The sequence below is a fragment of the Sceloporus undulatus genome, chromosome 6 (assembly GCF_019175285.1).
Source record: "Sceloporus undulatus isolate JIND9_A2432 ecotype Alabama chromosome 6, SceUnd_v1.1, whole genome shotgun sequence".
Taxonomy (NCBI): Eukaryota; Metazoa; Chordata; class Lepidosauria; order Squamata; family Phrynosomatidae; genus Sceloporus; species Sceloporus undulatus.
In genome coordinates, this window is record NC_056527.1 from 73,284,237 (window position 1) to 73,311,265 (window position 27,029).

Below are 27,029 nucleotides of genomic sequence, written 5' to 3' on the forward strand. Positions count from 1 at the left end.
GCAGGGAAGAAGGTAACGGAGGGAGGGAGGGAGGGAAGGTGGCGGCGATTGCAGCGCTTTGTGAAGAAGGGCGGAGGCCCCACTCAGAGAGCCCAGCGCCATGTTGCCCGACCGAAAGGGCCGGGGGAAAGGAGGGAGAGTCTCACCCTGGCCGCCTCAGGGAAGAGGAGGGTGAGGAGGCAGCCCAGCCGCCGGCGCAGCCGTCCAAGCCGCCCAGGAGCGGGTGCCCCGTCCGGGGCGGGGGCGCCGCCTGAGGCGCTAGAGGAGAATCATTGCTGTTGTTGTTGTTATCATCGCCGCCGCCATTGTCTGGCCAAGTCCCGCCGCCGCCGCCGCCGCCACTCTGAAGGCAGCAGGAGGCCCCCAACAGCAACAGCTCCGCCCACCGACAGCAGACGGGGCGGGTCCTCCTCTCTTTCCATTCCTCTCTTTCTCTCATCACGAATCATAAGCGCTGTAACAGGCGCTGCCGTTAATCGGGAAAAAGTAATCCCTCCCTGATTGGCCACGACGACGCCCCGCCACATAGCCCTCACCTTCCTGCCGCAGAGAAGTGCAGTCCTCAGTACAGAACAGAAGCGTGGCTGTGGTCGAAGGAGAAGAGGGTGTCTGAGTGGCTCTCCTAAGCGACAGATACAGAGGAAGGCGGCGAGGGAGGGCTCCTTTGCTAAGGATAATAATTAGTATAGTTATTATAACATTATAATATATTATTAATATATAATAATATCTATTAGTAATAGTAGTAGTATAATAGTAGTAGTAGTAGTAGTAGTAGCAATATAGTGTTATAGGTATATTCGATATATAATTATAATATAGATTAGAATAGATATATATAATTTATTAATTGTAATACTCATAATATATTATAATAATCATTGGTAGTACTATTATTATATGAATACATATAATTATATCTATATATTATTATAGTAAAATTATGTCTCTAAAATACTTCTACTGTATATTATATGCTATATCCTTATATGACTACTATAATTCATATTATAATCTATTCTACAAGACATCTATAACTACTTCTATTCCTTATATTGATCGAATATTATTTCTATGCCTCAACTCAATTGAGATATTCTAATGCTCATATAGAACAATAATTATCATGATTATATACTATTAATTTAATTTAGATGAATAATATAATTACATCTTTTATCTTATCATCTAATCTCTATATCCTATCTGCTTCGCTATCTTCATCTATATAACGTGCCTCTTCTTTCTTCCTCTTCATCTTGCTCCTCTCCTGCTTCTAGCTATCTCCTATCGATATCTCCTTCCCCTCTCTTCCACATACCTCTTCTTGCTCTCTCGCTTCTTCAGCTTCTCTGCACTCCTCTATTCGTCTCTACCATCGTCTCTCCATACTCTCTTCTCCTCCATTCTCTTCTTTCTCGCCTCCAATAATATTCCGCCCCTGCTTCTTCCCCTAATATGTTCTACTCCCCTCTTCCACCCTCTCTCTGTCTCTTCATCCTCTCGTTTCTGCACCCCGCTTTCCCCTTTTTGCTCCACGCGGCGCCTCCTTTTTTCCCCCCCTTCCTCATCCATCAACGCTTCAGCCACCTGTCCGTTCCCTACTTCTTCTTGGTTAGGGCACAAGCCCCCCGTGAATATGGAAAAGCGCAAATACAAAACCACCTGTTTTTACCTGCGAGACACCTCTCTAGGATCTCTAGTCCCCAGCCAACTCGATGGTCACGTCCGACAGACACTGGCCATAGGACTCGCTTAGGGTGCCAAATCTGCTACCACCAACTGGGCAAAATGTAGGTAAAAGTAGGACAAAGTTGCCTGGAAAAGTAAAACATTCAAGAAAAATGGAGGACACAACCAACTATAAACCAAAAAACATTAATTATTAACAAAAACAATATAATTATTATTTACAAAAAGAAAAATGGAGGAGATTGACATTCTTCCTAGACAGAAGGCACACAACAACAAACATAATACATCTCAGGAAGCAGAATCAAAGATATAGAGATCTGTGCCTGTGAGACTAATGCATCTGAGGAAGCAGACTTTAGAAAGCTCAGGCTGACAACTTTCTTCTCCTTGCTGCGGCTCCGCCCATGGCGGACTCCTCTTTTTGAGCCTAGCTGGCTAAAGCCCTGCACACCTCCCCGCTGCCGGAGGAGGCTGTTGACGCGGCAGCGCCTCCTCTCTTGGTCTACGGGCTTCTAGGCTTGCGTGCACGCAGCGGCAGCCTCCTCCTTTGGCGCCCTGCCCCTAGCCCTCTTTGAACCAACGGCCTAGCCTTGGATCATGCTGCCGCTGCCGCCTGAAAGCGCAGCAGGAAGCCAAAGCAGAAGAGGTGGGAGCCGGGTGGCAGCAGCAGTGAGTGCTCTGAGTGTGCAGCCAACCCTCCTGACTGCCATGGTTGGAGTTGTTTAAATAGGGGCCGTGTCAAGGAAAGCCTCTCTCCAGCCTGACTACCATCCCAAGGAGAAGACACCTTTTTGGCCATTTTGGGGAGTGTGTTTATCTAGGTTGCATCTTTGCTCAGAGAGAGTTACTGTGTCAGTTCCTCATGACTTTGACAGCCATTAGATTGGGCCCCAATTGAAGCAGATGGCCTTCCATACATTCCCCTGTCTGTCTTCTTGAAGAAGCCTGTCCAGGGCCAAGTCTCTCTCACCTCAGGCATTAGGGACTCAGGAGGGCCACCAGCCTCTAAGGCTAGTGCCTCCTCCAGCATGTAATATCAACGGCAATAGCAAGTACATCTCTATCCCACTTACCAGTGTCCTAAGTGGTTTACAACTATAAGCTAATTGTCCCCACAAGCTGGGTACCATTTAGCAACCTCTGAAGGAGCAAAGCTGGGTCAACTCTGGAGCCTCTGGCTGGTATTGAACTACACAACTTTCCTTAGTAATTTTTCCAACTGTATGATTTTTATCTTAGTAGTAATAGAGTGTGGCTGCAATCTTAGATTGTTGACATTTCCTCTTCCTATCTTCATTTCTCCTCCTTCAGAGCAGATTATTGTACTGCCATTCCTACCAGCCTTGGCGCAGGCTGAAACTTTAATACTTTTAAAGATGGATGTTATCGCACACCTCTGTGCCCAGAGGCATCCATACTGATCTTGGCATTCCATACTTGATCCGTACTTCTCCAGCACTTTTTGAAAGACAGAAAATCCCCTATTGTGATGACTCAAAATCTCTCCTTCAGATGCTGATACATCCTGCACTTGTACAATCTACAAAGACTTTGGGAGAAGGAAACGTGCAGCAGTTGATACTGACTGTATGATTGGTGCAGTAGTTTGGATCCTGATGCTTAGGTCACAAGCGCTCCTTAGTTGCAATAGTGCATGCTTGGAATCGTTCTTTGTCACATATTTCTTCTTCTCCACTGACTGCTTGGGAGAAGAAGATTCAATATTTAACGATGACCCAGAGCATAAGTACATCGTGATGGGAAAGGTACAGCACATTCCTGTGTCACTCTCAAAAAGCATAGACACAGTGCCAACACTGTAATCCATTGAAATAGATCTGTGCTTCTTTGCTTTGTCAGTTGTCGCGGCTTCATTAGCCATTTTCAAGAATAATATGCAACAGCCATTCCCAAACCTGCCCATGGTACAACAAAACCATTGCTGTTAGGTTGTAGTGGCTTCAAAGCCTACTCCTAAAAAGAACCTTAGATGAGACTCCTTATTTTTATATGCTTGGGGTTAATGCCTGGCAATGAGTTCAAGAACCCAGTTATCACCCCACCAGCACAATAAACAGCATGAATGACCATTCACAGCTAGACCTTAGCCCAGGATCATACATCGCTTGACAAAACAGATGCATTGCTGAGAGAAAAGAGAACTCATAGTCCATAAACTAGTGTTGCTTAGAAGAAACTGAGCCGAAGAAGACAAGGTTTTAAAAACTGGAGTTTCACCAGATAATCAGAAATTGCTTGAAAGTCAAAGGGAAATCAAAAGGAGTAGTTGTATGCATACCAAGTCAGGAAAAACTCTAAAATTTTAATAATAAATAAAATAAAATAATAAAATCTTTATTTCTATCCCGCCCGTCAAAAGATCAGGGCGGCTTCAGCAGTGTGACATGCATACACATACAAAGTTAAAAACACAACAACAATATACAAACTAAAAAGCAATTTAAAAGCCCCAGAGCCCGTACCTCATGGCACGGAAAGAGGAGGAGGCCCGCAGATCTTAATCGGGGAATGCCGTTGTAAATAGGAAGTCTTAAGTCTCTCCTATTTTGACAGAATAGGATGACTAGAGTCCTTAGATGCTGCCAATGTGGCAAACAAAAAAGAACTGGATAAATGAGTGGGAACGAGCTACCACCAGAAAGCTTACTTAGCTATTCTAACACATAGCACGAGTAGGTGTAGATAATCCAATTGTATGAGACCAGAGACCACAAAGAACATAGAATCATAGAATTGAGACATCCCAAGGGACATCCATCCCAACTTCTCTGCTTAAAGACCTCCACAGAAGAGACTCCACCACACTCCTAAGGAGTGCATTCCACTGTCAAACAAGCCCTTAACTGTCAGAAGTTCCTCCAAATGTTGAGAGTGGATCACAAAATAATCAAAAATAAAAAAAAAAAAAAAAATAATCCAAAAATCATCTTTTCCTGTAGCTTTCCATCCATGTTCCGTGTTCTCTAGTCTCTGGAGACGCGGAGCCAGAGAAACAAACTTGCTCCATCCTCAGTGTGACACCCCTTCAAATACTCTAAACAGGGTATCATATCACCTCTTAACTACTGTATCTCTTTTCCAGGCTTAAACATACCCAGCTCCCTATGTCTTTCCAGCCCCTTCACCATTTTGGTGGCCCTCCTTTGGACCGCACTACGTTTGTTAACATCCTTTTTGAAATGTGGTGTCCAGAAATAGACACAATACTCCTGGTTGAGGCCTGACTAAAGCATAATAGAGTGGCACTATTTACTTCCCTTGATCTAGACACTATGTCACTATTGATGCAGCCTAGAATAGCATTGGCCTTTTTAGTTGCCGCATCACACGTTGAGTATCTACTCCTATCATCATGACTGTTGCTCAGAATTTCATGTTTGGTGTATAAATCATAAGAAGACCAGCCTTGGTCCATTAATGTAATTTTCAAAAATGTCACTTTCTGGTCTCGGCATTTTTACATAGATGTTCCAAGTGACTGTCAAGGAAAGGAAAAGTTCCTTTGAACAAGGCTCATTTATTTTTTATTCATTTCATGCCTTTTCCCTGGCTGGGGCTATTAATATACAAACTGAGCTAGATGAGATAGGAGGCGACCCGTAAAGCCAGCACCACCAGATGAGCTAAGTAACATCACGTATTGAAGAGCAGGCAAGGTATCATTGCTATCCAAGTCCATGCCATCTCCTGTCTTGGTCCCGTGTATCCTTTCTATCAGTGCTATCCGGGCCAATCCCCATGCTATCCTAACCCAGTCATAACCCGAGTCAGTCTCCAAGTTGGTGTTGGGGATGGGCAGGCACATCATGAATCTGCTATTGCTGTGCACCCTTACCTTCTGCATAGGGTCTCCTGATGCAGACAATCCAAGCCAGTGCTAGGGTCTATGGGGTGGGATCAGTAGTGTGCCCAGCAGTGAAATCATATTTATTCTGATTCTTGTCTTTTAGGCAGGGTTGTTGTTGAGCACTTTCAAGAGTCTATCACAAGGTTTTCTTGGCAAATTTGTCAGAGGGGCTTTGCCTTTGCCTTCCTCTGAGGCCGAGACTGTGACTTGCTCATGGTCACCTCATGCATTTCCCATGGCCTGAGTGGGGAATTTAAAACTGTGGTCTCACGCATTAGTTCTGATTGCTCAGACAACAACCACGTAGGCCTTTTGGAGGAAATGATCAGCAAAATGTAAACTATATCAAATTGATAGCGGATTTTTGAGAGTTAACCTTTGATACTAAGAAGGACAGACACAAACTAGAAAACCTCGGGCAATTAGTCCCATGAAGAAATTTGTTAAGTCTCTTCTTCCCCATTGCCTGAAACTGGAGGTGTACCGATACTGCAGAAATATCCAGTTTGACACCAACTTTAACTACCAGGCTTAATGCTACAGAATTCTGGGAATTGTAGTTTGTTGTGGAATCAGAGCTCCTCCGGACAGGAAGGCTAGATGTTTAACAAAATTACAATTCCCAGAATCAATAGCTATGTGTCATGGACAGTTAAAGCAGTGTCAAACTGGATTATTTCTGCAGTGCAGATATACTGCCTCAGGGGGGGGGGGCGACTAGCATCCCTCCTTTATAAAAGAAACATTTCCCTGAAACATTTGCAAATAAAACAAATCTTTCCTAGGTAAGATTTTCTCACTGGCATCCCAAAACAACATATTTCTCTGACTTTCCGTGTAGAAACTGTGGTGAATGGGGAACCTAGAGACTATGTGCATTTTGTACATTGTTTTGGTGATTTTCAATTTATGAACCCTAAGCAATCCTAGGCAAGATTTCTCAGTAGGGGTTTGCCATTGCCTTCCCTTGATTGAGAGCATGTGGTTTGTTCCCAAGTGACCCAGTGGTTTCATGGCCAAGTGGAATTGAATCCTGGTCTCCAGAGTCATAGTACAACACTGAAAGCACTACGACACACTGCTGCTTCTCATTTGTACTTTACAAACCATGAGACTGAATGAGTGTGTGCCACCATTCAGAAACTAGTACAGATACACCAAAAATGTTAAAAAATAATCAGGAGAAAATGAAATATAATGGTGAGCAACCTGACAAACATAATGGAATCAGCTCTCATAGTCAGAGAACTAAGCAAAAAGAGAAATATAAAGGGAACCAGACACATATAGCATTATGTTCCTATATTTTAGTGGGAAATTTCTACAGATGAGAATTTCACAAACTTTCATGATAGCTACACTGACCAAAATTTCTTCTTCTTCTTTTTCTATACACACACACACAAGCTATAGAAGAGTCATTCCTGTCCCCAAATGAGAGGCCAATTGCTCAATGCGACATGCTTGAATTTTCCCCCATGACAAAACATTTCTTCCAATTAAATGGAGCTATATATATGTAGAAGTACACATACCTGTTACAGATAGAGTGGGAAATATGTTTTTATATTCATTCAAATGGAAAAAATAGTACTACATTCACATTTTTACATCATAGATAAACAAACTGGTAGAAATTACAGGGTTTCTGGTAGGAAACATGTTTTTACTTACAAACTACTAGTTTCATGGCACAACAGTCAGAGAGATCATGAAGAACAGAACATAGCTTACATTTCAAAACAGTGATTATTACCTACATTTTATTGTATTATGTTATGGCAATTAAAAGCATATAAACTGTTAACATACACCATGAGAAAGTTCAGAGAGACAAATATCTAAGACTATGATAATACTGTTTTGGTAAGGAAATTGCATGTGATTAACTGTTAATTCCATAGACTACAATTTTTTTCTCTGAACAAGTTTGAGCAGCAGTTCTGAAGAAATAAGAGCTCCATAGTAATGGTGGTAAGAGAGAAAAAGCAGTAATTCTCTGCATTTCAGTTGCATGGGGAAAATGTACAATCTATATCTGAATGAAGATAAACATTTATAATTGTACATGCATATTTATGTGTCTCTGTTAAAAACAAACAAACTCAAAACGTACTACTTCATGTAGTATCAAATACCAATCCAGCTTTGGGGATGATTTTTGGGTGGTTCATGGAAGCAACCCATTGTTAGATGGATCCTCAAAAGCCTCAGCATGCATGGGAGCTCTTTATGTGTCCTTTGGAGTAACCACCACTATCATCATATAGAATTTTCTCTCAAATTGTTTGGATTTCTTTAAAGACCACAGTAACACCAGAAATGCACCAGATTCTGTTTCACATATGGGTTGAAATTCATACTCCATGTATTTCTCAGTGCAAATATTTATGGGTGGGGAGAGATATCTTCATTGTAGATCCAACTGATTCAAACATGTGATCAGAAAATTTTTTAGAGAAACAAAAAAGTTCCTTTTAAAAATAATGTCCTTCTTAAATGGGCCTGGTTCTTAAAAGCTACACGCTACTTCCATATGCCCAAGAGGTTTTGGATATGTGCTTCTGTTTCCCATGTTTATAGGAAACTGGTTTGAAAGCAAAGCAGTGTCTCAGAACCAGTTTCCAACATGGCACAATTAGTATATATTCAAGCAAAAATACAGAAATTTCACTGAGCGAACATGAAATAGCTTTCTGCACCCTTGGTTAGGGTTTGTCTGACTGGGGCATGAACAATATAGGAACTCTTTAAATTCAATAGACCTTACTCTGGCAGAGGTTTTATGGAAAACTGGGCTACAGCAAGAGATTACACCCTTCTTTATCACACATATGTTCCAGGGTCACTGGACCAATGTATAATGAGGGAGTGATCCATCTTGTTGGCACACCTTCCTGGGGATATCTGAACTATACCTTTTAGGAACTACCCTAAGTAGGGTTTAACGGTGACATGTGCCTATAGCTCAGGCATTCTTCATGTTTGGCTTAGCTTTACAGTCAGCCCTTTATATCCATAGATCTTTATTTGCGATCCCACACTCCATGGCTTTGAAAATATCTCCAAAAGATATCTATAAATTCACAAGCAAACCTTGATTTTTGCTGTTTTAATATAAGGGACATTATTTCATAGACTCATAGAGTTCAAGAAAGACCTCAAGTCCATCCAAGCCATTGCATCTTTTTATTTCAATGGGACTTAGCATCCAAACGTATTTTGGTCTCCATGGGGGCCCTGGAACCAAACCCCAGTGGACACTGAGACTCTCTACTAATGTTTCACTAACGATTCTGTTGCTGAAATGTTTCAGAAAAATGAATTTCACCATCTTTGACTAAACCTCTCATTGAGTTATGCTTCTTTGGTTATTACCCTGTTTAAAAAAGTTCACACTTCAATACAATATTTACATCATTTAAAAATTATATTTCAATGACAACTTTTTATAATAAAAAATTTACATTTGCACTGGAAGGAGAGGAAAACATTACTTTCCTTGCGTATCTGAGATATAACTATTTTCAATACAAAGAACAATAAACCTGTTGCTACAGCTATATGCTTTTTGATCCAAAAGTTTTCCAGACTTCAACAGGTGATGCCTGTCCCCATGACTGCTAGATCTGCTGTCCCTCCAGGCTTCACGTAGGTACTAATCAGTCGTATTCCGATGCGACTTGAACCATGCCAGATGACTTTTTGAGGCCTAAAATTAGGAACGTTTTAAAGTTGCATTATTAAAGTGTTGTAATTATTGATATTATTTTTAGAGCACATTCCATTTCTGATAAAATAAAATTTAATTTTCAGCCAAATTGTGGGGAGGAGGGAAAGGTGGTACTAGTGCGGGAAAATTACTAAATAAATGTTTCTTCTACTTCTACTCTTCACATAGTTTTTTCCTCTCTCTGGGGAGACAAGGGTCTGATTTGATAATGTGAAAAATTTCTGAAGTATAATCTTACCTCATAACACTAATCCCCAGTTTGTGGTAGATTCTGGGAGAATTAAACGTTTCCAGGGGCATAGTCATCATAGAATAATGGTTTTTAAAGCTTGCATGAGTGTGCTATGAATTATGTTCTCACTCCAATTTATTGACAGGTAATGTACAGTACATGTACACTCTCCTGTATTTTCTCACCCCCGATAATTGCAGTGCCCCTTCAAATGGCTAGCCTCCAGAAAACCACAGCATGTCATCAGACTGAAAATACCAAAGAATGCCTATCTTGGAGGTTATTTTTGTGGATTCTGCAACAAATTTTACTCTGGGGGAGGACTAAAACTGCCCCCCATCTAGTAAGCATGAGGGCTCATGCAGCTGTTTAAAACACAATACTAATATTTCACACACACACAAAAATGAGAGTAAACTTACCAGGCTGAATCAGTCATTACATTCCTGCCGTCCTCAAAGGAGTAAATTGGAATCTGGAGATCAAAACTGGGCCCCCATTGCCAGAGAAAACTGACTCCCAATTATCAACCAATTTCTCTCCTATGAAGCAGGAGGTGGCGGGGGAAGGAAACACTTAACAATGAAATTAAGTGAAATTGAATGAACATTCAGCTTTATTTTTGTGATAATGTTAAAATGGTTTGTCTAGTCTTGTTCTAAAAAATTGGGCCCATCAGCTATGCTCATTCCAAAGTTTTGGGCCTGTTTACAGACTGGCCAAAATAAAGCTGCTTTGGTCTCTTTGGAGGTATGCTGTTTAAATGATGCTGTCCTAAGAATCGGAGCTGCACCAAAGCTGCACTCCAGTGCTTAGGAATGGAGTGTGGCTTTGGGCGCGACCTCCGGACTCTTAGGACCACATGCATCATTTAAATAGCATACCTCCAAAGAGACCCGAAGCAGCTTTATTTTGGCCTGTTGTACAACGGCCCTTGTCTTACATTTACCCATCCAACTAGTCTTCTCCCACTGTCCTGTTACATGGTTCCTCCTTGCATTCTGATTTTTCTCTCTCTCTGAAATTCCACCACTACTCACAAGGACATAAGAGACTGCAGTCACTTCTACAGTTACTCAGAGAATACTTCTGTTTCTGGCAACAGTCCAAAACCATGAAAGACAAGGCAGCTGTGAATTCTACCACCCTATTTCTTCCTTGGTCCCAATATTTATACCTCCCCCCCTTCTATGGGTCTTGCTTTTTTCACAAGCTATGAAGCAAAATGAAAGTACAGTGGGATGACACTATAGTTGTTGAAGACTAGATGCAGCCCATCTCCCCCTGCAATTCTATGTATGACACAATTAAATTTTGAAATGCCTCTCTGTGTTGTTTCCATGAAACCACGAGACAGGCACATTAGTGGTGAAGATAAGCAAATACAATCAGGTATGGACAAATATTTACATGTGTTGGAGGAGCTGCTACAATAAGTTATAAGGTTACAAAGTAGTTTTGTCCCCTTGTTTCAAATGCTGTGAAAATGGTAGAGAGAGTGCAGGTCTTCATTTTTTAAAAAGTAAAAGCTCCCAGGCTCAGACTTGTATGGGAGCCCTGTCATCTCCCCTGGAAGAAAACTTCTGATTAATTCTAAGTGGATCAGATCAAGCTGAAGTGCTTAAAGATTCATTCCAAGATGCTACTTTTCAGAATTCACATAATAGGTTTATTCACGGGATTTTCCTGTGAATGATTTGTTGCTGTTTATTGTCTGGTATTCCCAGCATAATGGCACTTTAATCACCTTTTTTATGCAACCATCAATGTGAAAACCTTTATCGCTATTGCACAATTTTCACAGGATATTCCCAGTATAATGGCATAAGAAAATCTTAATCACGAATGCAAGATTTTCACAGGATAATCACCATTTATACTTCCAGTTGTCCCCCGTGTATAAAGTCCTTAGTCTCAAAGGTGCTACAAGATCACCTTTGCATACTGATATTCCAGATCAACATGGCTATCTCTTTGAATTCTACCTTTATGGTTTGTCTCGACACACTTTATCTATATTGTTCGTTATTCCTCCCATGCTTTACCACCATTTTTGTTCATTTCCACCAAAAAAAAAAGAGTAAACACAAAATAGTGCTTAATGCTTCTAACTGGAAGTGGCTTACTAGAGTGCTAGTCTGAAAGCCTTGCCAATTTCAGAAGCAAGTCATCAAAGGTATTTTACCTTAAGGTTAACTATGGGCAGATGATACTGTCAACTTCCTGACAACTGTCAAGAGATCTTGAAGAGCGAAGCCACATCTCAATGGAGTTCTGCTTAGCTATTATGGTTAATAGCTGTTAATAAAATACATTTGTATAATCTTTCCCCTTCTGGAGCCATTGAAACAAATGTTGAAAGATTTGGAATCATATGACTAGTGTTTAGACAGTTTTCATTTAAATGGGATACACGGTATGGATATGCAACCAGCAGACAAAGTTAATCAGAAGACAAAGTCTTCTGTTTCCCATGTGCCATGATAGATCTGTTGCAGCTATTTTCCTGCTATGCTGGTTGATTCTATAATTCAAGTGAGGGTTATTCTTGTTCATTTCTAATGTGAAACAAGTATGCCCATGAAAGTGATATTGGTGTGTGAAAACTACGCTATTGGTGTGTGGAAACCACTAAAACAATACAGTATTGGTGTGTGGAAACCACTAATGGTGGTGGTAGTGTGTGCCTTCAATTCACTTCCAGTTTATGGCAATCCTAAGGCAAACCTATTTAGGGGGTTTTCTTGGCAAGATTTGTTCAGAGGTGGTTTGCCATTGTCTTCCCTTGAGGCTGAGCGCATGGGACTTGTCCAATGTCATCCAATGGGTTTCATGGCTGAGCTGGGAATCAAACTCTAGTCTCCAGAGTCGTAGTCCAACATTTAAACCACTGCACCGTACTGGCTCTATGCCTTTAAACAAAGCGTGAAAGTAGACAGTATGTAATACTACTTGTGTGCACAAGATGGGGAACTCCCACTCACTTCAGCTATAAATCTGATTTATCTCCTTCACTAAGGAGATTATCACACCCAGGAATCCCAGCAGGAGATACACAGGATCTAAAAGATGAAAATGGATGTTATCGCATTTATCTGTGTCCAGGCTGTAGGCAGCCTGGATCCATTCAGGCAGCCTTTCTGCAACCCAGACTTCTCCCGCGACTTTTTCAAGAATGAAATTTTCCCGTTCTTGAAAAAGCTGCAGGAAAAGTCTGGGTTGCAGACAGGCTGCCTGAGTGGATACGGGCTGCCTACCCAGCTGGGACACGGGTAAATCAGTTTTCATCTTTTAGATCCCATGTCTCTCCTGCTGGGATTCCTGCATGCAATACATACAATACTCTCCTAAGTGACAATTTCTCAAATTTCACATTGGTATGTGTTGTGTTCACAACCATACTTGCCTTCTTCTGCATTTGCATGCTGCTGAAACCACGCCACTAACCACATGCAGCTGTTCCAGCCTGAATGCACAACACACCTTTGGCCACTTAGCCTAGTGTTTCTGCTGCTCATTATCCAGGGATTTTGGCACACTTACAATTAGCTGCTCGTTCTCTCTCTCTTTTTCTCATCTCTCCTCCATCAGCCAGCATCCTCCAATAATCTCTCAGTGCACCTCTTTCAAATACCAACATGCATACACTTTCTTCCACCTAGCATGGTGTGCTCCCATTCATCATCAGAAGGACTATGTCCACTCTGGCAAGGGCATTACATAGGACAATATCACACAACAGGTTTTGCAGCTCCAATCCGAATTCACTCCTGGTCCAACCATGCAAATTCACATTAAAACGAGCACTAATCCGAAGTAGCTCCTGGTCCAACCATTAAACATTAAAACATGATAGATTATCACACATGATTGCTTTCTATGGGGAGTAGTTCCAAGGCAGATCCAAAGTCAACCCAAAGTTACTCCCGATGTAGGTGAATTCAGTAACAAGTGAATTCACAAAAATTGTTTCCAAGCTCACTTTGATTTCAATCCGAATTCGTCTGGTGTGGAATGCAACTTTGCTTCAGTCCTGGTATACTCCCCCAAACCTCCAAGGTGGCAAATTTCCCATGATGCAGAGCTTCAATTTTGCTCCATTTGCTTCTGGTACTCCTTCAAGAACGGAGGACACATTTGGATGTAGCTGACATATTTGGATGTTGCATGAAGGGATGGATAGACTGAGGACACGTTTGAATGTAGCTGACAGATTTGGATGTTGCATGAAGGGATGAATAGACTGATGACATGTTTGGATGTGGTTGACAAATTTGGATGTTGCATGAAGGGATAGCATGAATGACAGGGAGGACACATTGGGGTATGGCTGTATGTATACTCAAGACCACATATGGTGCGAGTTGCGGGCATTGCTAAATTGTTGAAATAGAGTAAGTAGAGTAAAAAATACAATAAAATCGAAGGGAAGAAGAAACATAAAACAATCATTCACGTGAGGCTAACATTCACGTGAAACTGTAATTCACCCCAGAAGCGCAAAGGTTCACGATGCATTCAGAGCCCCACTGAGCATGTATAAGGGTGCTAATTCAAATTGGTGACTCCGCATGGTATGTACTGGTGTGATAATTTTGCACTCACTTTGCTTTGCCTCAGGAATGACCACAATTCCACTCTTCACGTGAGGTAATTAATCACGTGAATTGCCTTGGATTCAAATTGACTCTGCTTCCCCTTCCCTTCAGATTTGCTTTGGATTGCAGTTCAGATTTCATGTGTGATAACCTCCATAGTAAATGTTTAGGCACTTGCCTGCCTGCCCCCTCTCAGTCTTTGCTCTCTTTACTCTTTCCCCCCATCTGTCTCCTTGCTCTAAAAGACATGCAGCCAAAAGCACTGCCTATCCCTACCAGCTTTTCCATTCTGTCTGTTTAGCCACTCTGGGTTTTTTTTCTTTTGATTTTGGACCTTTTAAGGGCAACAGAACCCACCAATTTCATTTATAAATGTTGTGGTAGACCAGCCACAGAATAATCCACAAATTTACCATATGGCATACTTACAGTGAATTTGTCCAGTCCTGTTGCTCCTGCATTGCCAACAAATATTCCTGAGCTGGGTTCAAAGAGCAAGGCATAGGGTGATCTCTGGAAATTGACCCTGTGATATTCCTCACAGTCCATGAACAAGACAATGTCATTGTCCTCTACGGTCATAGTAAAGCGATTCCATTTGTTGGTCATCACTGGGACTTTAAAGGAAGCAGCCTCTCGAGATATGTGAGAACCAGGTTCAGTGTAATACATAATAATTCTCTGGGTGTTATCATCCACAGGTGACAGTCTGATGCCCAAGTAAATTGTCTTCTGAAATGCATCAGTGATGGCAAATAATACACCTCCACGATCACTATTTGGTTTGACTGTAACAGTGATGGCAAAATCCCTGTAGAATTGCTGAGGTATTAGAGTTCTTGTCAAACGGCCTATGTTTGCTTCTGGTCCAAAACTGTATGCTGGAAACCCTCCATACCCAGTGATAAATGACACAGAAGGTGGAAGTGGAACTCCTATTAGTTCTGTTAGGTCAAGATTCCCCTTTGATCCTCTTTCTGTAACACAAAACACAATATAGTTGGTTTAAGGCCCTCAATAGTGCGTGCTCAAAGAGCTGCTTTAAGCTGGACTCAAGACCCAACCATTGGGAAGAGGGAATTGGGAAGGCATGCCTCCACACAAAATTTTTGTCTCTTTCCCTTGATTTTCTGGTCCCCTCTTTTTCCTCCTAAAAGTTTCTAGCCCTTTGATCAGATAAAAGAAACTATGAAACAGCAGTGCTTTAACAAATATGCAATCAAAAGAAACTTCCCTCACATCAAGTGTTTTTCTGACCAATGAAAGAAAAGAGACCATAACTGAAAGCTAACATACTTGTTGAGCCAGCATCATGTAGTGGTTTGAGTATTGTACTATGATGCTGGAGAACAGGGTTCAATCTCAGCTCAGCACAGAAACCCAGTAGTTACCCTTGGATAAGTCATACTTTCTCAGCCTTAGAGGAAGACAAAGGCAAACCCCCTCTGAACAAAGCTTGCCTATGACAGTTTCATCTTAGGGTCACCATAAGTCAGAAACAACTTGGAGGCACACAACAAGAAACAACAATAGAGGCTTTTCCTAAAATTTTATACCACCAAATTTAATTATATCTAGTCCACAACTTTAAGCACTGAACTATCTATATTGATTTTCTACCGCTTCTTTCTCTAAGATCTGGAATCATGGGCTGCCATTTTATTCTCTTTGTAAAATAACCAGAAGAGAATCCCATTGGGGGGGGGGGGTGGCAGTGAAGCTTTGAAAGTTTGCAAGATGTCTTTTGTGCATTTTAGTTGGCCAATAAAGGTATTTCACTTTTGTGAATTCTGAATGAATCCTATAGAACTACTATACTGTATTGCAAATACCATATGGTCACAGTTATGGGATCAATTTCAGGAGAGGTACAAATCAGGTGGAATTAACATTAGTTCCTCAAGGCACAATCAAGCACTCTGTTCTCCATTATAACCTTGCAGTACCAATTAAGCAGACAAAGAATCACACCTTTAAGGTCTCAATAATTTCATAATATTTCAATAATAGCAGTGGCTGAATGATTAAATCATGATTTAGAGAGACATAATAAAATAATGTGGAAAATGTAGAGTTAAAGCATAGGATCTTGTGGATAAGTGACAAGAAGCCTTTTCAGAAACTGGATATTGGGTGCTTATGGCAAAATTGTAATTCTTGTCCACTTCTTATAGTGTAAGTCTGTTCTTTCCCTTCCTTAAATACATCCTCCTTTCCCTTGACTCAGCAGAAGCATGTAATGGGATAGCAACTTCCAAATTTCCTCTGGTTGTTCCCTTTCAAAAAAAATAAATTAGAAAACCTAATTGCATTTTGCATTTATATTATTTAAACAACTTGGTGGCACTGCAGAGACTAGTACAAAACAATGACTGCAAAGAGATTTGTGGAAGTTCTGCTATGATTCAAAGAGTAAATATGAAATAGCAATTTGATGGTGGAAAGAGGAAAGGAATCAAATCTAGATTGGCTTCCTAATGTGCTTGAAAATATAGCTGGCCAGGATAACCATTATAAGGTTTCCTTTTGTTTAAATTACAGAGTCTGTTGTACAGGAAAGTATAACTTAATCCCCTCCATTATAGAAGGGCTTTAAATTAATGCGTTGGAACCATGTGATCCAGATTGTCAAAATGCTGTGAGATGAAGTAACAAAAATAAAAAAAAACAAGCAAGCATAGACAGTGGGAGAGAAGACGAAACCAGAGCTGTTTCATATCTGGAAACTGAATTTATTTTTCTGGAATTTTCCTGATCAACATACAGTACTTGAGCGTGTGTGTGAACACCATTCACAACATGCGTATACCATGCACAATGAAAGTCAACAGCTATTGAATTATGAAAATTCCTGTCTGTGGCATTAGATTTGGGGCTGTTTGTTTCAACAGATGCAATATGCTATGTGGTATTATAGTCATCAGTATACAATGGATAATGGAACAAGCCAAAGAATTCCAGAAGAAAATTAGACTGTGCTTTATAGATTATAGCAAGGTCTTTGGTTGCATAGAAAACAAAAAGCTATGGAATGCTCTTAAAGAAAAAACCACTACATCTATAGTCCTGATGAGGAATCGTGTTCTTAGGAAGAGGCTACTGTTAAAAACATAGTGCAGAGAATCATAGAATATAGATTGTGAAGAGACCGCAAGGGCGTCAGTCCAACCCCCTGCCATGGCAGGAAATCCAAATCAAAGCATCCCCGACAGATGGCCATCCAGCCTCTGTTTAAAGACCTCCAAGGAGGGAGATTCCACTAACTCTGAGGGAGTTGTTCCACTGTCGAACAGCCCTTACTGTTGGAAGTCCTCCTAATGTTGAGGTGGAATCTCTTTTCCTGTAGCTTGCATCCATTGTTTGTCGGGTCCGAGTCTCTGCGAGCAGCAGAAAACAAAGCTTGCTCCCCCACAATATGACACCCTTCATATCTAAAACAGGTACATATCACCTCTTAACCTCTCTTCGCCAAGCAAACAGTCCCAGATCCCTAAGTCGTTCGCATAGGGCCATGGCTTTCCAGACCCTTCACCATTTTAGTCACTCTCCTTTGGACACGCTCCATTTTCTCCACATCCTTTTTAAATTGTGGTGTCCAGAACTGGACACAGTATTCCAGGTGGGGCCTGACCAGAGCAGAATATAGTGGCACTATTACTTCCAGAATGGTTCCCAACTGGCAAAGCAGTCAAGACAAGGCTGCATCTTATCAACCTACCTTTTCAACCTATATGCAGAATATATTGTAAGAAAAAGAAGCTTGGACACAGGAGGAAGAGTGAAGATAGGAGTAAGGAATATCAACAACCTAAGATATACAGACAACACCATACTACTAGCAGAAAACATCACAGACTTGTAACAAACACTAAAGAAAGTCAGAGCAGAAAGTGCAAAGGCAGACTTGCTACTGAACATAAAGAAAACGAAAATAATGATCACAGAGGGTTTTCATAAATTCAACCTAGATAACAGGGAAATCGAAATAGTTAAAGATTTCCAGCACCTTGGATCAAACATTGATCAGAACAGAGACTGCAGTCAAGAAATCAGAAGAAGATTAGGAATGGGAAAGACAACTATGAAAGAACTAGACAAAATCCTAAAGTGAAAAGGTATACAGCTGAACACAAAAGTTAGAATCGTTCAAGCCATTGTATTCCCTATTGCCATGTATGGCTGTAACAGCTGGACAGAAAGCAGATAAGAAGAAAATTAATTCATCTGAGATGTGGTGCTGGTGAAGAGTGCTGAGGATATCATGGGCAGCTAAAAAGACAAATAAATAGGTTCTAGAACAGAACAAGCCAGAACTCTCCCTAGAAGCCATACTTCGACCATATGTAAACTGTCATGAGTGGACCAGCCCTAAAATCAATGTGGTTTTTCCCAAAGGTGAAGGTTGTGAGGAGGAATACTCTTATTCCTATACCAGTCAGACTAAGCACTTGGAAATAGTTATTTCTTGTAGTAAGTCAAGCAGGTATGAACAGACTACGACAGTTATTTGAGTGCACAGGAGTTTTGGCTTCATGTTCCAAGCAAGGTACAGATCTTAAAGGTGTTTCCATGCAATGGCTTAATGGTTTAGATACCCAGAATTATCAGAACAGATGCTAAACACACTTTCAGCATAGCACTGGCTGAATTTCATGGCTTTGTTGTTGTGATGGTGGTGGTGTGCCTTCAAGCTGTTTCCAACTTATAGCAGTTCAAAAGTGAGCTTTTCATGGGATGCTCTACCAAAATTTCACTTTTGCCAGCTGTCAAGATCCAGGGCTCTGTAATATGAGGACAGTCACCACTTTACCGGATTGGAATTACGACACTGGATTAATGTGCTAGTGCAAATAAAGCATGTACCAGTAGCATCACTAGGGGGTGCAGGGATTGTGGACCACACTGGGTGACACCTCAGAAGAGGGGTGGACCCATGCACCTCCCTGCCATGCACAATGGAGGGCAGCAGGGAGGGACAGATCCAGGGCATCTCTTCCTCCCTGTCTGGCACAGCTTTACACATGTTTAAACCCATCCCAGGCAAGGAGGTAAGAACATGTCCTTTTGCCACCACCTCTGAAGCCCTGCTCCATCTCCCCACACGCTGGATGGGGGACACCACTGGCAAGTACCAAACTGTATAACTATTAAATTGCATAATTTGGATGTGTCTTTGGCAGGAACTACTATTTTCTGCTCTACTGTCATCTGTCTCATGCTCTCGCTTTTCCTTTAGCTCTGCAGAATCATTCAAACATTGAACCAGCAGACAAGAATGTGTGTACGTTAAATGGTCTGTCCCAAGAAGAAAGGGTTCCCAATTGGTAAAGGAACCATTCTGGAATCTGGGCAAGAGTCTGGACAAGATGTGATGGTGAAACCAGACGGCAGAGCCCAATGGTTTATGGAAGGCATGGAATTAAAGATCATTTGAGGTAATTATATTTAATTACAAAAATCACTTGGGAGAAATTATAAAGGGACCTGACTCTTGCTTTTCTGACAATTGTTCCCCCTCAAAAAACCTAAAAAATAAAAAACAAGCAAAAACCCCACCAGCTAAGCCTAATAAGGAGAGAGAGAGAGAAAGAGAGAGAGAGAGAGTCTCCCCTGAAAGTGCCTCAGCTAACATTTTAGTGGCAGAATGGTCCTCATAATGTTTATTTCATAGCAATGCATTAATGACAGAAACTATCTGGCTTGTTTTAAAATTAGCTTGACCTTTCCTAACACCCACACAAGTTTCTCTTTTAGAGCTAGGCAGTGGGCATTTCAAATATCCATGTGTTTCTCAATTATCATAAACACATATTCCTTTTCAGGAAAATGGCAACTGCAGTTTATGGACAGATACAGTGCACCCATGTCATACGTGGCTTTCAGCTTATGCTGAAAGCTGTGCACCAGAAGAGGCAATGGCACATGCACCTGTGGCACACATACCGCGCCACAGGCACAAACCCCACTGTTTTCAACGGGGCTCGAGCATATGTGCTATTTCCCTTATGCAGTAGAGTCCGGAACGGATCCCCCATGTATGGAAAGGGCCCACTGTACTACCAAAAGTTCATTTGATATTCTCCAACATTTCATGCATAAAAAGGGGACACACCTTTAACACTCCAGTTCTAGCACCAATGACTACATGGTGTGATCCATATCCAGTGCCCCTTCTATGTCTGGAGCTGCTGAAGACTTGTCTCCTGATGCATTAAACTCCTCAACATTAGCCTTTCTGCAACAGCTTACAGCAGAAATGATAATCCTCTTGTTAAATTAGATACAGTACAGTACTAGAAAATCATAACTGCTCTATATATGTTATCAGCAGATCTAAAAGGTATTTTAGCGGTGTTTTGCATGGAGCCTTCACATTCATGCACCTGCAGTTGCTTCCACATGTTCTGCTAATCAGATGCCACCCTGCTTCTCATCGCCCCCATCCTGGAGTTGGAGAGAAATTTATGGGAGAAAAGAGGGTGAGATATGCACAGTGGGAACACCAGCAACTCAGACTAACAATATGTTTAAAAGCTATCCCTAAAATTACCCCCCAAAACAAACTATGCACAATAATTTAATAATTGGCCAGTACCAGGAAACAGATAATGTTTCTGGTAAATAATGACAGCTGAAGCCTATTATATTGGATTGCTCCTCTATAAGCAGGTGAATCATGGCAGGAATGTCCTATATGTCTTCCATTTGAATGTAACACTCTGTCCATATTCCTTTTCTTTCTTTCTTTTTTTACATTAATTTTATTAGGTTTTCATACAGTCTAATTTATGATCAAAATAATAAAGATAAAGAAACAGAAGTAAGAAAAAAACATAAAGAAAGAAAGGCAGGAAAGCTGAACGAGGAAGGGGAAAAAAGACATAACCAATACACAATAAATCTATGATTCCCATCCCCATCCTGACTGTAATGATCACAAAAACCAAAAAGAGAAAAAATATTATTGTACTATTACAAATCTGTCCAAATAATCCTACTATAATTACTAACAATCATAACCACAGATGATTACATTGTTCGATTTCTTATTGCACAAAAAATCCATAAACCATTTCCAGTTTTTGAAAAAGTCTTCAATTGGCTTATTCTTTAAAAATCACATTAGTTTGGCCATTTGAGCTAACTCATCAACATGAAAATCCACTATTTCATTGCTGGTGCTTCAGTACATTTCCAAATGTGAGCAAACAATATACTCATTGCTGTTGCCATATATAAAAGTGATCAGTATTTACAATGGGCCCTTGGTATCCACTGCTGTTTGGTTCCAGGACCATTCATGGATGCCAAAATCCATGGGCACTGACGTCCATTAACTACAATGAGGTAGTAAAATGCTATCCTTTATATTGAATGGCAAAATCAATGTTTCCTTTTTGGAATTTTTAAAAATATATACTTTCAAGCCGGGGATGGTTGAATGTATGAACGCAGAATCCATGAATGCACCTGACCAATGGTGTCTTTTTCTGAGCACATCCAATAAGAATACTCTCTACGTTTTTCAGCATGCTTTTGGAATTTTTTAAAAACATAATTCTTTCATTCTCATTTACAGTGGTGCCTCGGGTTACGAAATTAATTCGTCCCGCCATTCCGTTCGTAACCCGAAAAATATTTCGTAACCCGAAACAGTTTTTGCCAATCCAACTTTTTCGTATCCCGGAAATTTCGTAACCCGATCATTTCGTATCCCGAGGCACCACTGTATTTAAAGCCTTTACTTTATCTCGGCCTTGAGTCCCTATATTGGGGGAAAGGTGGGATATAAGATGATGATGAAGGAGGGAGGAGGGAGGCTGACTGAGGAATCATAATAATAATACTTAAAGTGTTCTTCTCGACCCTTTTATGTGTGAAAAAAATTAACCCTCTCTTGGAGGTTTTTTCCTCTGTGCTAAAAATAGATTGCGTATATATTCTATTTTCTTATCACTTCTTCAGGAGCTGTTTATAAGTTAACAAAGCTTTAAAATGGTTCTTTTAAGTCATGGCAGTCTTCTGGGTGGCTCTAGTCTTTTTAATTAAAATTTTATTAATAATTTTAAACAAAACATGACAACAACAATACACCCATCAACAATAATCAGACAATCCCAGATAAGGCCCTGAAAGTTAAGAAAAGTGTGTTCAGGGATCCTGAAATACATCTTTCCAAAAAATTTAGCTAAATTGGGGGATGTCTAGAGACTAAATCTTGATGGATGATTCAATAAATGGGAGCCAAATCTTATGAAAGGCAATCCAGAGCATAAGCCTCTCACTCGGTTGTTATTATCTGCCATTTTCTCCATTAACCACAAGTCCAGAGTCTAGTCCCACCATCCTGCAATATTCAACTTTCCAGTTTTCCAGTTCTTGCGCTATCCAAGCTCAGCAACACGCCAGAAGCAAACTAATAAGTTCTTTATGCTGCAGGCTTATTTTCATTTCATAAAATGGAGAACAGGAGCAGGATGGTGATAATTGTAAACTTTGTTTAGTGATTTTTGGAGATCAGTTGTAAAATTTCTGTCCATGCTCATACACTAGGGACAATCCTGCCACATATGTACAAATGTTCCCCTACCTTCCAAACCCCCTCCAGCATTTGGGATTAGCATGGGTAGACATATGATCCAGTTTGACTGGGGTGAGGTACCATTGATGGACCAACTTGATAGTATTCCTCTTAATGGCAATGGACCTAGTTTTAAATGGTAAATGAGCCATATATTTTCCCAGGTCTTACTATCAATTGAAAGGGAAAGTTCTGCTTCCCATCCTGCCTTATGAAGCGTTGGTTCCAAAATGTTCTTCTAGCAGACAATGATATATGCATGCTATTTAGCCTTTGAATATATAGCTGGAGAGACTTTTCAAAAAAAAAGTAATTGGGTGAGGGTATTCCTGTATCTGAAGCAGTTTCTTTAAGAATAATTCTATCTGTATTATTTGATACCAGTTCTGATGACCAGGGCCCAGAGTACTGATTAGTTGCTGCATGTGATAGTTGTCCCATTGTGGAACAGGTCCAACTGTATACAGGCGTCCATTTCTTCCACTAAACCAAGGCAGTGAGCACAAAGGGTTATTAACAAATTTTAGTGAATTTATATATAGATTCAAAAAAACTGATCAATGGGGTTTACAGACCGCCAATAGTACGTAATCAATACTTACTAGGGTTAGAAGGGCGGTGCTTCCGCACCCCCTAACCCTAGTACGTATTGAATACGTACAAGATGGCGGCGCCCTGTTCTAAGGCGCCGCCATCTTACGTATCGGACGCTGAGCGTCCGTACGCGTCGCGGGCGTTGTGACGTAGTGAGTGCGCCCCTGGCGCCTCACTATGTCGCAAACGCGACTTAAAAAGAAGCTCCATTTTGGAGCTTCTTTTCGGTCCGCGCGGGAGTCGGGCCGTGTGAAGGCTCTGGCTCCCCGCGGACCTACTGGAGGCTGGCGGCAGCGGCAGACCGCCGCAAAGCGGCGGTCTGTACCCCGCCTTAGTCTTATACTGAATTTCCTTTGATTTTAACTCCATCATCATGGTTCTACCTTGTCCCTTTTCCAGATCCTTTTGAATTAGCAGAGATCTCCTTTTCATGTTTATGTATAATTATAAGATTCTGAACTGATGCCATGACCTCTTTGAACTGTTTTTCAGCAAGCTATTTAAAATAATTTACTTGTCATGGTACCTCTGTCCTTAATGAGTTCCGTTTCTTCTCTAAATTACCATTACTTTCTGTTACACACTTATTCAAATCTAAAATCTGGTTCGACATCTCAGATATTAAGGCTTGAATTTTAATGAGTACAGGGTCAGTTTCATCTAGCTCAGCTCATTTAAGTCTTGGGGACACCAGTTCTATTTCTTATTTCCAGTCCTAATTGCCACATAGTTTGATCTTCAATTTTTGAGTGCTGTGCTATCAGTCTCTCCCAGCTCTTAGTTTCACTTTCAAATACTTCTTAAATGGAGTTTTCACTTCAAATATTTATAATGAAAATGGTTTGTATTAACTCAAGTGCAATAAATTATCAACCATGCAAGGGATTTCTCCATCCCTGTTCAATCTGGATCATCAAGATCTTTCAATAATATTGTAAACCTTTGGAGAACCTTTTGTCTAGTTGATATTAATGAATCCCTGTGGTTTGTCAGCTTTGCAGTGGAGAACGTTGTAGTTCCCAGGATGTACCAGACAGCTCCCCAGCTGTCACTCCTACTCTGGAGTGCTCTCTCTCTCTCTCTCTCTCTCTGTGTGTGTGTGTGTGTGTGTGTGTGTGTGTGCAGTTATCTAGGAGACTGTGTTTCTGCCCTTGTAGAATCCTTTTATCTTTTTATATGCTTATGGATAATAATAAATCCTACAAAACTAGGAGCAGCAAACAAATCATGTTACTAATGACCAGCCATCTTGGGAAGAGCCATTCTGTCTACATAGCATTTACCACTGTCTTTTCAGTACAGCAATGTTCTTAGTCTACTACTATCCATTTTGCTAGGTATCTATTCATTATGAACTCAGGGAACAACATATTTCCCAGCTATTCAGCTCAAGATCTACATAACAGAGTGAAGACAAGAGGATAAAATCTTAGAGCCTTATCACATGAGAAAAGAAAGTGGAAATGGAGCCAGAGAACAGCAGCTTTCTTCATGCCTTACCACATTCTCTTCCTGTAGCAGACCATTGTAAAAGCATGTCTTTTGTTGAATGGACTTTTCCAGCTAGACGAATATTCCCTTTTAAAACCATCTTCCATGGGAAGAGAACTAAAGTGCTGCAACATCATGCTGTCTGGCTCCATTTCCACTTTCTTTTTTCATGAGATAAGTCTACTAGAGATGAAATGGACTGTAAGGGCCATTTAGTCCATCTCCCTAAACAGCCACTCCACACAAAAGCATTGTGAGATAACATTGCTTGACTATTATAATTATACTATATCATATCTTATAAGCTGTCACGAGTCCCAGTCTTAAGAAAAAGGCAGGCTATAAATAAAGTGATTGATTTATGGATAACTGCCATTATAGGCTGTCTTCAAGCCAGGCTTACTGTCAGTGCCACATTTCTTGTAATGGCCAGTATGGGATCCACACAGTGATAACTGTATCTAAACTTGGGAATGTATACATCAGTGGTCGGTCCCCAAACCATGGGTGACAAGCCTAGCACAGCTAGGGATGCCATAACCCGGCGGCCCCCGTGACAATCACGCTTTTGGGGGGGTGCTTTCCGCACCCCCCTAACCCTAGTACGTATTGAATACGTACAAGATGGCGGCGCCTTGTTCTACGGGCGCCGCCATCTTTACGTATCGGACGCTGAGCGGCCGTACGCGTCGCGGGTGGTTGGTGACGTAGTGAGTGCGCCCCTGGCGCCTCACTATGTCGCAAACGCGACTTAAAAAGAAGCTCCATTTTGGAGTCTTCTTTTTCGGTCCGCGCGGGAGTCGGGCCGTGTGAAGGCTCTGGTTTCCCCGCGGACCTACTGTTAAAGTGTCTCTTCTCTGACCCTTTTATGTGTGAAAAAAATTACCACATCTCTTGGAGGTTTTTTCCTCTGTGCATAAAAATAGATTTGCGTATATATTCTATTTTTCTTATCAAATTCTTCATCAGAGCTGTTTATAAGTTTACAAAAGCTTTTAAAATTGTCTCTTTTAAGTCAGTGCAGTCTTCTGGAATGGCTCTTAGTCTTTTTAATTAAAATTTTATTAATAATTTTAAAACAAAACATGACAACAAACAATACACCAAATCAACAATAAATACAGACAATAACCCAGATAAGGCCCTGAAAGTTATAGATAAAAGGTGTGTTCAGGGATCCTGAAATACATCTTTCCATAAAAATTTAGCTAAAATTGGGGGATGTCTAGAGACTAAATCTTGATGGATGTATTCAATAAATGGGTGCCAAATCTTATGAAAGGTCAATCCAGAGCATAAGCCTCTCACTCTGTTGTTATTATCTGCCATTTTCTCCATTAACCACAAGTCCCAGAGTCTAGTCCACCATCCTGCAATATTCAACTTTCCAGTTTTCCAGTTCTTGGCTATCTCAAGCCTGGCAACAGCCAGAAGCAAACTAATAGGTTCTTTATGCTGCAGGGCTTTATTTTCATTCATAAAAATGGAGAACAGGAGCAGGAGTGGTGATAATTGTATACTTTGTTTAGTGATCTTGGAGATCAGTTGTAAAATTTCTGTCCAGTGCTCATACACTAAGGGACAATCCCGCCACATATGTACAAATGTTCCCCTACCTTCACAACCCCTCCAGCATTTTGGATTAGCATTGGTAGACATATGATCCAGTTTGACTGGGGTGAGGTACCATTGATGGACCAACTTGATAGTATTCTCTTTAATGGCAATGGACCTAGTTTTAAATGGTAAATGAGTCCATATATTTTCCCAGGTCTTACTATCAATTGAAAGGGAAAGTTCTGCTTCCCATCCTGCCTTATGAAGCGTTGGGTTCCCAAATGTTTCTTCTAGCAGACAATGATATATGCATGCTATTTAGCCTTTGGAATATATAGCTGGAGAGACTTTTTTTAAAAAAAAAGTAATTGGGTGAGGGTATTCCTGTATCTGAAGCAGTTTCTTTAAGAATAATTGTATCTGTATTATTTGATACCAGTTCTGATGACCAGGGCCCAGAGTACTGATTAGTTGCTGCATTGTGATAGTTGTCCCATTGTGGAACAGGTCCCTAACTGTATACAGGCGTCCATTTCTTCCACTAAACCAAGGCAGTGAGCACAAAAGGGTTATTACAAATTTTAGTGAATTTATATATAGATTCAGAAAAAAACTGATCAATGGCAGTTTACAGACCGCCAAATAGTACGTAATCAATACGTACTAGGGTTAGGAAGGGG

The 27,029-nt window shown here is 40.8% G+C and overlaps 1 protein-coding gene across 1 annotated transcript in view; it reads right to left on the reverse strand.

Annotated features, from left to right (window-relative positions):
* COL15A1 (collagen type XV alpha 1 chain) overlaps window positions 1-27,029 on the reverse strand; it is a 194,828-nt gene that overhangs the window by 103,572 nt on the left and 64,227 nt on the right. The window contains 1 exon segment of the mRNA XM_042475322.1: window positions 14,556-15,103. Within this exon segment, the coding sequence (XP_042331256.1) occupies window positions 14,556-15,103 (548 nt within the window).